The sequence below is a fragment of the Ictidomys tridecemlineatus genome, chromosome 13 (genome assembly GCF_052094955.1).
Source record: "Ictidomys tridecemlineatus isolate mIctTri1 chromosome 13, mIctTri1.hap1, whole genome shotgun sequence".
NCBI classification, from domain to species: Eukaryota; Metazoa; Chordata; class Mammalia; order Rodentia; family Sciuridae; genus Ictidomys; species Ictidomys tridecemlineatus.
In genome coordinates this window covers 37,465,200-37,478,903 of record NC_135489.1, presented here as the reverse complement: position 1 = coordinate 37,478,903, position 13,704 = coordinate 37,465,200, and the positions used below count along the sequence as shown (strand labels likewise).

The following is a 13,704-nucleotide window of genomic DNA, read 5'->3' as shown; positions in this document are numbered from 1 at the left end:
GGGCAGACACAATCAATGGAGAAAGATCTTTGTAAAAGCAAAAGATGGAATGCAGTTAGGGAGTAGTCCTAGGTTGGTGGGGGGGGGGGGAATCTTCCCTTGTAAAGCAACAGGAATAATTTGTGGAATAATTTGTGGAATTCAAGGATGTTCACAGGTAGGATAACAATAGTTTGAGACATTTGTTTTTTTTTTTAAATTATCACTCCTATTTTCTTTGGGAAGAAACAAATGAAGGTGTAGTGAAGTGGAGAATCTGGTGCTTTAACCAAAAACAGAATGATAGGAGTGGCCAGCATGGAATGTCAGAGAAAGTTCTGGTTGACAACAGAATGACTTCTGAGCACTAGTAAAGGCACCATTGAGGTTGATCTCGGTTATTGTGTAATAGATTGTGACACATTTGGATTATTGTGCAATGTCCTCCAGCACTGCTCAGCAGCCCCTGTGTAGGAGTGGAGACAGCGGATCAAAGAGATTTTCAGCTGGCCTTTGGTCAGAGTAGAGGAATGGTAGGATAAAGAAATAAAGGACCAAACCAACCAGTTACTGAGTGTTTTGAGTGAGTAATGAATTAAGCAGAAAAGCAAAGGATAGAACAGGAAACAGCGGCTATGTCAGGGTTTGAAGTGTCCTTAAATTTCAAATAAAATATAATATTAACAGGATGAGAGAACTCAAAGTACCAAAGACTTAGTGGAGAGCTGGATGATTGAATGTGAGGTTTCAGAGTTAAAACAGATGTGAGATTGTAAACAGAGCCACATTTTTCAACTAGAATTAGAAATATTTCAGCGTTCATGTCTTGGGTCCACATGGATGACACACTGTCAGGGAGACTCGTCACTGCACAGTGGTGAAGAGGGTGTGTTTAGGGGCCAGACATGCTTAGCCTAGATGTTAGTTCCACACCCAACCTTGTGAGCTCAGGGGAAGCCAACCTCTGAAGTCATTTTTCTCACTTACAACTGGTGATAACCACAGTTTCTGCTTCCCAAGATTTTGATAGGGATTCATGAAATCATTCATATTAAGTGTTTAATACAGCCTATGATATAGAATATTTGAAAAATATTAACTTTATTATGTGTCTTCTAAATACTTTCTATATTGTTCTTTTGAATCATGGTAACATCCTCAGGACTTGTATTAATTAAACAAAGAGAAATATTCCAATTAGGTAGAGCTCTTACCAAATTAAATAAGACTATCTACAGCCTAGACAGTCTAGAAAAATAATGTGCAAGAAAAAATAAAACTAAATGTTTTTCTTGTATGGAAAGTTATCCAGGCAATTGAAATTTGCAATTCCACCATTTTGCAATATTTTCTGATGATTTGTAGAAATAAAATATGGAGAACACATTCTTGTCTTTCAAGATCAAATTGCAAGTAAACTGGTGGGAGTGGAAAGACAAGTTTCTGGTACATGCCTCACTGCCAATCATAAGCTCTGCTGTGTTCATTCCAACTACAGTGGAAATCATCATAATCTAATGGACAAGTGAACTGTAATGCTTAATCAAAATATATTTTGATCATTCACTCATTTAGTGCATTTCATACTGTAAGCACTTGCCAGCATTACAATTGCTTAGAGAACTTCATCTAATGAAAGATAAAGAATACCCTGGTTAATATAAATACACAATGGACTATTACTCAGCCTTAAAGAATGAAATTATGGCATTTGCAGGCAAATGGATGGAGCTGGAGAATATCATGTTAAGCGAAATAAGCCAATCCCAAAAAATCAAAGGCCAAATATTTTCTGTGATAGGCAGACACTTATTCACTAAATAGAGTACTTTGGATTAGGCAGAGGGAAATAAATGAGGGGAGGGAATATGAGGGTAGGAAGGATAGTAGAATGAATCAGGCATTATTACCCTATATGATTACACAACCGGTGTGATTCTACAACATGTACAACCAGAAGAAGGGGAAGTTTTGTTTTGTTTTGTTTTGTTTTTTAAGAGAGAGTGAGAAAGGAGAGAAAGAGAGAGAGAGAGAGAGAGAGAGAGAGAGAGAGAGAGAGAGAGAGAATTTTTTTTAATATTTATTTTCTAGTTTTTGGCGGACACAACATCTTTGTTTGTATGTGGTGCTGAGGATCGAACCCGGGCCGCACGCATGCCAGGCGAGCGCGCTACCGCTTGAGCCACATCCCCAGCCCAAGAAGGGGAAGTTATATTCCATTTATGTAAGATATGTCAAAATGCATTTTACTGTCATGTATAAATAATTAAAAGAAAAAGAAAAAAGATGTGAAACAGACTTTCCTATATGCAACAGAATATTGTTGTGTTTTGTCTCTAGGTTTGTGTTTTTAATTCTTAAACACTTGATATTTTTGTTGGCTTTTCGTTTTTCTTTATGAATAGATTTCCACTAATAAGTCCTGCCCTCAAGAAAATTTCAAGCATTCATGTACAAACAAAAGAATAGGGAGTTGTACTCCATGTACACATACTGTGTCAAAATACATCTGCTGTCATGTATAACTAAAAAATAGTAAATAAAAAATTTTAAAATAAGAAAAACAGGCACTGGGGTTGTGGTTCAGTGGTGGAGTGCTCGCCTAGCATGCATGGAGCACTGGGTTCGATCCTCAGCACCACATAAATGTAAAATAAAGATATTTGTCCATCTATAACTAAAAAATAAATATTAAAAAAAGAAGAAAAACAAATAAGCAAGCATGATTCCCGTAGGAAACTCCAATAACCATCAGCAGTTGCTACCAGCCTTACAAAACCACAATTGTTTTCTATCCTTATAGATTCACCTATTTTGGACATTTCATATAATTGGGATCATATGATGAGTGATTGTGAAACATAATTGACAATTTAGAAAAAAGTGAAATTTTCTAAAGAAAACTGCTGGCCTTGGGAGGGCCTCCCCTCATTTTCTGTGATCTAGACTTTACCCTAGTCCCACAGAAATGCACTCCCAATCACCGAGAAAAATCCAGCTTCTATGGAGGAAGTATGGAACTGAGCAAAGATAAAATGTCAATCACTTCATTTCAGATCTTTTCAGCTTTGTGGACTGCTCAGCAGGAGGGGCTTAAAAAAAATGTACAAACAAACATCCTTCTCTCTTTTGCTGTTTGCTGGACTCTCCGTGGATTACCCTGTCCTCATCATTGTACCAGGCTTTTCCAACAACTAAAGTCACAAAACATGAGATTTGGGGGATTTAAGAAGATAATTAATCCAGTTGCTTGTGTTGACAACTAACTTTAAAATCCAGAGGAATGCAGATAATCTGCAACTCAAAATAATTTTTTGTTTGTTCAACTAATTCATCTTGGGAATTACAATGCCATCTGGATTGAAGGCTCCAGATGGTAATCACCAAGCTTGTGTTCCTCTGCCTTGTTTTACCCTCTACACACGTAGCTCCTCTGGGACAGTTGAAAAGGTAGCCCTGTCCATTCCCCATCACTGGATTTGATCAAAACAGAGATCAGGACTGTAGACCATGCATAGTTATATACCCAAACAAACAGAAAAGTGTTCCATTTCCTCTCAAGGGTACAATGAGTTGACACTTTATTGGCTAAAAAGTTGAGAAGAAATATCTCTTTTCTGCATTTCACTCAAACATTCTGGAACTACTAAAATGTACCCAGACACATATTCATTTCATAAAAATTTAGTGTGTCTTTGCAAGAAAAATATTCATTTTAAATATTTCTTACAAAGGTAACTTTCTTACCAGATAGTGGGTTTTATTCTTATGGTAACTGATTCTGAATTATGATCTAAAGGAAAATATCATATTAAATATTTTCATAAACATCTGTATGTGATGGGCAGGGTGGCATGTTCCTGTAATCCCAGTGGCTCAGGAGGCTGAGGCTGAAGAATTGTGAGTTCAAAGGCAGTCTCAGAAACTTAAGGAGGCCCTAAGCAACTTAGTGAGACCATGTCTCCAAATAAAAATATAAAAATGTCTGGGTAGGGGTTGAGTATTTAGCTTAGTGGCTGAGGACTTGCCTAGCATGTGCAAGGCCATGAGCTCAGAACTTGTCCCTGTGGGGGGGAAAAAATGGCTGAAGATGTGACTCAGTGATTAAGTGCCCCTAGATACATTCCCAGTACAAAAAAAAAAAAAAGAAAGAAAGAAAGAAAAATTCATATGCTTTTACTTTTTTTGAAATAATAAATACTATTAGCTTTTATTTATCAAAAAATCACAAGCTGTCTTTAAAGATTTATTTCCAGTCATGTTTACTTAATTTTCTTTAACTTTTGGGGAAATTTAGACTCCTATGACAAGTTTGTTTAGCTTATGTTACCAAAAGTTCATTTTTTCAGTTGAGTATGGTAAATCTTTTTCTCACTCTTGTGTTTGTCTTCTTCAAGCTTTTTGTTTATTCAGTTGGCTTGCAATATATTTACACAAGAAAGGCTTTTTCCCCCAGTTTTCCTGAAGATATGCAATAAAATATCTCATAAGTTGTTTCATCTAAGATGATCTCTTTTTGTTGTTGTTATTTTGTACCAGGGATTGAACTCAGGGGTGCTTAACCACTGACCCACATCCCCAGCCCTTTTTATTTATTTTTTAATTTTGAGACAGGGGCTCACTAAGTTGTTGAAGCTGGCTCTGAACCCGTGATTCTCCTACCTCTTCTAAGCCTCATCTAAGGTAATTTTAGCTGCCCACTAGCCACAATGTTTAGCTGCTGATCAACAATTCAGAGATAAAGGTGAGACTCAGAGAAAAACGTGATCTTTGACAATAGCATGTGTTTGATGCCAGTTCTGCCTTGGGACCTTGGACAAGTTACTGGATTAGTTTAAAGTACTATTTCTGTATCCAGAATATTCATTGATGAATTCATGATATCTAAGAGAAACAACATAGTAGAGCATGATTTTGGATTATATTAGGATTTTGATAAATAGTAGGCATTAAAATTGCTTATTAAAACACCTATGAATCTATTTTAACAACATGGATAACTGTTAATGAGAACATATATGAAGTACACATCAATAAATATGCATTTTGTTTCTTGTTTCCTCTTCCAGGTCCCAAACATCATTAGTCCTATGTCCTGCAAAACGTTTTCTGAAGTATTCTTATTTGGAGAACTATAAAAGCAATAGAAATAATATAATGCTCACCTAGAATGATACTAAATGACATAGAAATAACCATAACTAATATATATTGAGGACACACCACATGCCCTTATTCTAATACACTGTAATTATCTCTCCTTTCCACTTTAAGGTCACAGAATCTGTCTCTCTAAAGCCTGTGATCTTAATGGTGGTACTAATGCCTCTTAAATGACATATTATCCTTATCCAAGAACTGTGAGTGGCCCATCAGAATGTTCTCTGCACCAGACCCAGTAATGGTAGTGAATGGGAAGAAATAGCACAGGTCTCTGTCAAACTTATCCCTCTGGTTAGGCAGTCTGATTCTACATTTGTTGCTTGGAAATGCAAGATTAATAAAAGGTAGCACAAGTTTTTGTTTTTCACAAATCATTTCCAAGTCATCCTTTGAAAATAATGGAAAGTGACAGTGATTTCAGGGTTGAATTTCCTTTGGAACCACAAACTTTAACAGGTTAAAGAGGAAAAAAAGAATCCTTTCATTTTCTTTCAACAGACCTACTAAGTATTTCTTTAGAAGAAAATAACTCATTAGAAAGAACACGCTGTCCTTTTATATACCAACTTCTTCCTCTAATCATATAATCAGTTTAGTGTCCCAAAAATGATGTAAATACTATTTAATTTACTAGTCAAGTTGGCTTATGGAAATTACTACTTAGCATGATTGCCCTCAGGATAAAGAACAAACAGGTAAGGGAAAAAAATCTATTTAATAAGGTCATTTATCTTATTAAAGACACTCTCAGGTCTAGACTAGCAAATTATACATCTGAGCAAAAGTCTAAAAATTATACCAATTATCAAAAAAATCAAAATAATTTCCTATGGTCTCTAAGTAGCAGACCTTCACTCTGTGGCATTTACAAAAATATTAACATTAGAAAAAAGTCACTTACCTGTTTCATACGCCCCTGTATTTTTGACTCCACCTCTTCAATGTGTGAGATTGTTTTGTTGACACATGGAGCTGGGATGTTTACATTAGCACAGCTCTGACGTCGACATGGGTAGTTGAAGTAGAGGCCTGTATTCACCTCTAAAGGTATAGCAGGTAGAGGAAATAGTCAGTAGTTATATACAGAGTTACACATCTTGTTGTTCAGGATATGCAAAAAAAAATATTCTACCATATTAGTGCTAATATTCTTAAAGTTTCTCTGATAAATGGATTGAAAAGATGTTTAAAAATTATGAATAAGTTGGGTGTGTTGGTGCACACCCTTAATCCCAGTGGCTTGGGAGCCTGGGGGAGGAGGATCACAAGTTCAAAGCCAGCCTCAGCAATTTAGTGAGACCCTGTCTTAAAGTAAATAAAAAAGGACTAGATGTGTAGCTCAGTGGTAGAGACCCAGGGGTTCAATCCCCAGTACCACACACATCCCCAAAAAATTATATAATAAACTTCCAAAAATGTAAAAGCTAAAATAAAATAATCATCTGGGATAATTTCATGTAACAAATAAAAATAAACATGAAAGAAGCCTGTATTTGACAAAGTTACAATGTTAATGTGTTCTACTACAATATGACAAAACATTGAAAAAAATGAAAACCAAAAAACTAGTTTAATCCATTTTAAATAGATCCTGAATCACTAAGACTGATACAAATATATTTCAAATGCACCCTTCAAACAGATTTTATATCTTCCAATGTAAATAATATCTAAGTACTCATGTATTAAAGTTCTTCCTTGAATCCACTAGGAGTTTCTCTTATTAAAAAAATAAAAACAGGTCTCCTTCATCCTCATAATAACCTCATTTTCTACCTTCCATTTCTGAAAATTGGAGTCTCATGCAAAGAGTGATTGATGTTCTCACTATAGCATTCAAACTGTACTCATCATAAAATCCACTCAGTCCGATATGCTTCAGTGATTGTAATCCTGGCATGTCCCAATCGACTGAAGGTTGCAGAAGCAAGGCAAAGTTGTCCATGAAACTCCACCAAAGTGCTTACTTGCAGTCCTGGGGCTCTGAGGACTCTATTGGGTGGGATTATAGTCGCAATCATTGATCTTAAAAGGGAAACGCAAAAATGCATTTGGTGTCTCAATGAGAATAGTGTGATGTCCTCATTTCAGTTGACCTTGGGGAACACAGAAGTAAGGCTGTTGCCATTTTCAATGACAGCCCATAGAGGTGGTAAATATTTGCAATATGTTCACTAGCTATAGTCTTTTAGATGAAGCTTTATAGAATCCTCCTCCATAGCAACAATCTCTATAAAATGACATGTCTATTTCATTTATAAGTAAAAGTGTTCATTCTTTCCCATGTATTTGACTGTGTATATATGTTTCTAACACTAACATTTTTTAGCAGTAAAAATAAGCACCAGCCACAAGACAAAGCTAAACACTTTCCATGCCACATTTTGCTGACAATCTGATGAAGCAATATTATTTTCTTCTTTTCATCGATGAAGAGATCAAAAATTTAGATAAGTTACATACCTCAAACAAGTCCAAGGAGGGAGGTGGGAGAAATGAACTTGAACTACAGTCTCCCTGGTTATAAAATGTAAGCTACACTATGTGGGCTATTTTATTACTTTAAATGTATGGCAAAATAGAGTCCTCAAAATGTATTTCAGGGTATGTCAAATAGTCCACATATTGATTATTTTTAAATACTTGAATGTTTCTTTATTGTATTTATGCTAATATCCTAATATATGTTAGCTTGCTTTGATCGTAATCTGAACACATATACTTGCAATGACTATTCCATGTGTGTTCAATTCCATATTTCCTCTTTATTTCACACACACACACACACACACACACACACACACACACACATTTTGATCTCTGAGATTGTCAAAAGACCAAAAACCAAGCTGGTAAAAATTATATTATTGGGGCTGGGGTTGTGGCTCAGAGGTAGAGCGCTCGTCTACCACACGTGAGGCACTGGGTTCGATCCTCAGCACCACATAAAAATAAAATGAAGATATTGTTTCCACCTATAACTAAAAAATAAATATTTTTAAAAAATTATATTATTGATTTTCTATCTAAATAAAATTAATAAGGACATTGTGGCCTTCCCTCTGGAAATAAGATTTCAATACACATTGAACAAGCAGGCAGTTGCTGTTACAATCAAAACATCTGTTTTCCTTCATTAGACGTAGGGGAAACAAGGTTAGTAGTGATTCATTTCATATTTTTCTTGACTGTGCCACTCCTAGCCTCATTTTGTGAATACTAATTAATTTCCACACACTCCTACAGTTCAGGATTATGGTTTCACATATGGCAAAAGGGAGATATTAAATACTACGAAATTAAATTGGCAGTAAAATCTGTAAGAGACATGACATCATAAACACCACAAGATGGAAGCAGAACCCAGGAGTTCTTATGGCTGTTTGTATGCCAGTGCATGCTGGGTATAAGTTAAAACTTTTTCTTTTTCATTTTCCACAGTTTAAGGAAACAGTATGATATAACCAAAATATCACAGAACAAGATGTCTATGATAACTTTTTTGCTTGTCTGACAAGTAGTTGTTTATCTTTAGTTAATACTTACTCAGTCTCTAGTCCTCAGATTTCTCCATCAATAAATGAATGAGTTAGTAGGAGGTTATATGAGATCTTTTTTCACCCAAAATTCTGATACAATAAATTGATAGTTTTTGTCAAATGTCAATGGATGGAGCATGTTCAGCATGCTGTCTGAATCCCAATGGTCAGGGTGGGTATTTAAAGTATCGAACCCAGGCAGGACTCTCATCCTCTAAACAAGCCCCAGGCTCCAACTTTCTTGCTCAGAATCAATGCATAAAAGGCAAGATCCTCCTGGCTCTAAGCCAGAGCTGAAGTTTGCTGAGACTTTGCAACATGAAACTTCCATTTTGGGAAAAATCGAGACTGGTTGATTACACAGGTAAATGAAAGAGAAATATACTTTGTTTATAAACTGTCAATTCTCCCTGCTCAGTGAATTTGATCCTTATATAATTTATTCACCCTGTCCCCATAATTTAACATTTTATCACTACAGTTCTTTCTTACCTTCTGCTTTTAATATGTGCTTTCTTTATATCCATCACACCAATAATTCTATCAGCCTTTTATCTCGTCTCAACACTCTTAGGAAAAAAGTTAGCTAAACACAGATTCCTTCACATATTGTTATAGCTTTTAATATTTTGGTTTTTCTTTTCAGCCTGTAAAATAAGCCAGTGCTCTTAAGCTTAGAAATAATTCCTCTTCTATGTGAAGTCTGTTGTGATGAACAGAAAGTATTTTCAATCTTTTATGGAAAACAGATCTTTTTTGTTTTTATTACACTTGGGGGTGGATAAAAAAAAATACCTTTCCCTGAATTGGAGTTATTATATTTTCAATGGACCTTGCACTGGTGAAGATACGTATTGACTCTGTAGAATAACATGCACACGTTCTCAGAGACAGAGGTGAGTAAGAACTGCCCCTATTCCAGCCTCATTCCATGTACAAATGCCCCTGTTCAGTGATCACTTGTTGCTCTCCCTCTGACTCTTCAGTCTTCAGCTTGAAAACATTTACTTTAGCTTCACTGGAGTAATTGCATATCTTCCAACAACTTTGCCTGACCATTTCCGATGATTCTCATTGTATGTTGTATTTTGCTATGACTAGCATTCCTTTTCAAACCAGCAGTTTATACCAGCAGCCATAGTATCCTCATGTTCTGATCTCTTCTTCAAACTACAATTCTATACAAATATTAAAATCCCTCTTATATGAATCCTTCCCTATGGAAAATTCTCAAATCTTTTAGACATGAGTGAACCTACAATACTTACGGGTTTTCTCTACCAGAACTGATCCCACTGCATTTTGCTGTAGATTAGTATATCTGTCTGCCCATCTACCTTCCCATGGAGATTTACGTTCTTAGAGAAAGCACATTTACTGTCTTAAAACAATTGTTGAATAAATGAATGAGCAGATAAATTCCTCTATTGTATAAATCACATTGCAATCTGGTTTCTGTTCTCTCCACTTTATAGAAACTTCATTCCCAAAAACCACTAAGTGGGATTTCCATTACCGTCCCCGAAAGAGTAAGTGATATAGAACTGGTATGGCCGTTATAAACAACTCTAAATCTGGGTTACAAACATGAGACAACTACTTTAAGACATTGGAAAATAGGCAATGCAAGGCTACGATTCCCCCCAAAAAAGGGAAATCCGTGAACCTGAGTCCCACCATCACTAAAGCCCTCTGCCAAGGGACAATTTCTCAACTGTGACAGAGAGATCTGGGAAAAGAATGGAGCTTGCCAGCCCTGCTGGGTGGAAGTGCAATTAATTCTGTGGACAGTGGAAGCATCTGGAATACCCGGGGCCAGCAACTGAAGAAGGCAACAACGCAGAGAATGCCCCGGAATCCCAAATTTCTACCCCAATGGATAAATAGATAAATTTTACGGTATGCATTCAAGGGAATGCTTTTGTGCAAGATATGTGAACAAACAGCTGATACATGTAACAAAGTGAATTTATTTCACAGAAGTTTTCCTGATTTTTTGAAAGAAGTTGAACACAGAAGAGTACAAATTGAATGATTCCATTTATTTAAATTTCAGAATGATAAATCTAAAACCAGGGGCTGGGGATGTGGCTCAAGCGGTAGCGCACTCGCCTGGCATGCGTGCGGCCTGGGTTCGATCCTCAGCACCACGTACAAACAAAGATGTTGTGTACGCCGAAAACTAAAAAATAAATATTAAAATTCTCTAAAAAAAATAAATAAAACCATATTAGTGGTTGTGGTAGTGGTGGGAGGGGGGCGGTGAAGTAATATTGACTACCAAGGAACATGAATGAAGTTTCTGGAAAGGTAAAAATTTCTACATTCTGTTTGAAGTGGTCCTTAAATGGATGTGTATATTTGTCAAAAGTCATTGATCTGTAAACTTAAGGTGAGTGGATTTTATTGTATTTAAATTTTACCTTGCTAAGTATTTTTTTTTTTTGCTAAAACCATCAATAACCATACTCAAGTGACAAAATCAATAGCCTTTCATCATTCTCCTCTCTCTTTTTTTTAATGTTAGTTGTAGATGAACACAATACCTTTATTTATTTATTATGTGGTGCTGAGGATCGAACCCAGTACCTCACACAAGCTAGGCAAGTGCTCTACCACTGAGCTACAACCCCAGATCCCTCTCCTTCTCTTTTGACATTTTTGATGAACCTATTCAAACAAAATATTTAATAATATTTACAGAATGTTCTATTAGCAAAATAAAATAAACTTTCCTTGGACCCAGAAAATACCCTTCTGACCTTCCTTTTTCTCCCAACAGAAACATTTGTTCTCCTCCTTGTCCGGTTTGAAAACCTTTCATCTGGTCTCCATTTCTTCTCATGGCATATTAATTTCTATTTTCTATATCTTTGAAAACATTCAATAATCTTCCTTCTTGTAAGGTTATGTCTCCTGCTTCAAACTTTTCCAGCCCTGTTTCTTTGCAGGTATTTCTTATTCTTATTTCCACAATTAGGTATAGTTTATGCAAATTAAAGACTGAATGTAAATTAAAATCTGTTCAGTAACTACAGGCTTTTCTACACTGACGCTTTGTTTGCAGTAAGAAAACTTGCTTAATGCTCAAGGAAATTAGGAGGTAATTTGGGTCACTGAGGGGGTTTCAATATTTTTTCATTAATTCAGTAATGATACTCAGCATTTACATACTACTTTTTTATTAGTTTGCTTTAGTTCTACGTAAAAATAGGAATCATTTTGACATAATTATAAAAGCATAGAATACAATTTGCTCTAATTTAGTCCCCAGTACTTCCCTATTTCCTCTTCTTCTCCCTCCCCTTGCTGTCTTACCTGTACTGATCTTAATGCTACTTATAGGTTGTTTTTTTTTTTATATTACCCACCTCTTCTGTGGGTTTTTTTTTTTTTTTTTTTTTTTTTTTTTTGGTGCTGGGGATTGAACTCAGAGCCTTGTGCTTTTGAGGCAAGCACTCTAACTGAGCTATATCCCCAGCCTACGCACTTCTCTTTTTTTCCCCCTTATTTTGGATTAGTTTCCGCATATCAGAGAAAATATTTGACCTCTGACTTTCTGGGTCTGCCTTATTTCACTTAGCATGATCATCTCTTGTTCCATTCATTTACAGGCAAATGCTATAATTTCATTCTTCTTTAGGGCTCAGTAATAATCCATTGTGCATAAATATTACATTTTATTTATCTATTCATCTGTTGAAGGGGGTACCTAGTTTGATTTCATAGCTTGGCTACTGTGAATTGAGCAGCCACAAACATGGATGTGGCAGTGTCACTGTAGTATGCTGATTTTTAGATCTTTTGGATATATATTGAGAAGTGGGATAGCTGGGTTATGTGGCAGTTCAATCCCCAATTTTTTGAGGAATTTCCATACTGCTTTCTAGAGTGATTGAACTAACTTGCAGTCCCACCAGCAAAGTCCCACCTTTCCCCCCATCCTCCTCACCAACATTTAATATTATTTGCAGTCTTGATAGCTGTCATTCTGGCTGGAGTGAGATGAAATCTGTAGTTTTTATTTGCTTTTCCCTGATTGCCAGAAATTTTGAATATTTTTTCATATGTTTATTAGTCATTTGTATTTCTTATTTGAGAAGTGCCTCTTTAGTTCTTTTGCCCATTTGTTAATTGGGTTTTATTTCCTTAGTGTTAAGTTTTTGCGTTCTTTATATATCCTGGAGATTAATGCTCTATCTGAGGTGGAGGTGGCAAACCTCTTTTCCCATTCTGGAGGCTCTCTCTTCACGCTCTTGTTTCTTTTGCTGTTCAGAAGATTTTTAACTTGATGTCCTTTAACTTAATAATTTCTGTCTTCATTTCTTGCACTTTAATGGTCTTTTTAAGTAAATTGATGCCGGTGCCAATATGTTGGAGTGATGGGCCTACATGTTCTTCTAGCAGGTGCAGAGTTTCTGGTCTAATTCCTAAGACTTTGATCCACTTCGAGTTTACTTTATGCATGCTGAGACTGAGGGCAAGTCTTCTACTATGGATATACAGTTTTCTGTTAAAAAGGCTATCTTTGCTCCAATGTATGTTTTGGCGCCTTTGTCTAGTATCAGATGACTATCTGTCCTGGGTTGTCTCTGTGTCTTCTGTTCCATTGGTCTTCATTCTGTTTCAGTGTCAGGACCATGTTGTTTTTGTTACTGTAGCTCTGTAGTATAATTTGAGGTCCAGTATTGTGATGCCTCCAGTATCATTCTTCTGGCCCTGGATTGCTTTGACTATTCTGGGTCTCTTATTCTTCCAAATGAATTTAGACATTATTTTTTCTAATTCTGTGAAGAATGTCATTGGTGTTTTAATGGGGATTGCATTGAATCTGCACAAGGTTTTGGATAGATTGACCATTTTGACAATATTAATTCTGCCTCTCCAAGAACGTAGGGGGTTTTCCCACCTTCTAAAGTCTTCTTCAATTTTTTTACTTCAGTGTTCTGTAGTTTCTTTGCAGAGTTCCTTCATCTCCTTTGTTAGAATAATACCAAAATCTGTGGTTTGGGGTTTTGGGGTT

At 36.0% G+C, this 13,704-nt stretch overlaps 1 protein-coding gene across 1 annotated transcript in view; it reads right to left on the bottom strand.

The window, feature by feature from the left end:
• Nucleotides 1-13,704, bottom strand: part of Ccdc178 (coiled-coil domain containing 178) — a 395,200-nt gene that overhangs the window by 338,701 nt on the left and 42,795 nt on the right. The window contains exon 5 of the mRNA XM_078030207.1: nucleotides 6,044-6,183. Within this exon, the coding sequence (XP_077886333.1) occupies nucleotides 6,044-6,183 (140 nt within the window). The remainder of the gene's footprint in view (nucleotides 1-6,043; nucleotides 6,184-13,704) is intronic.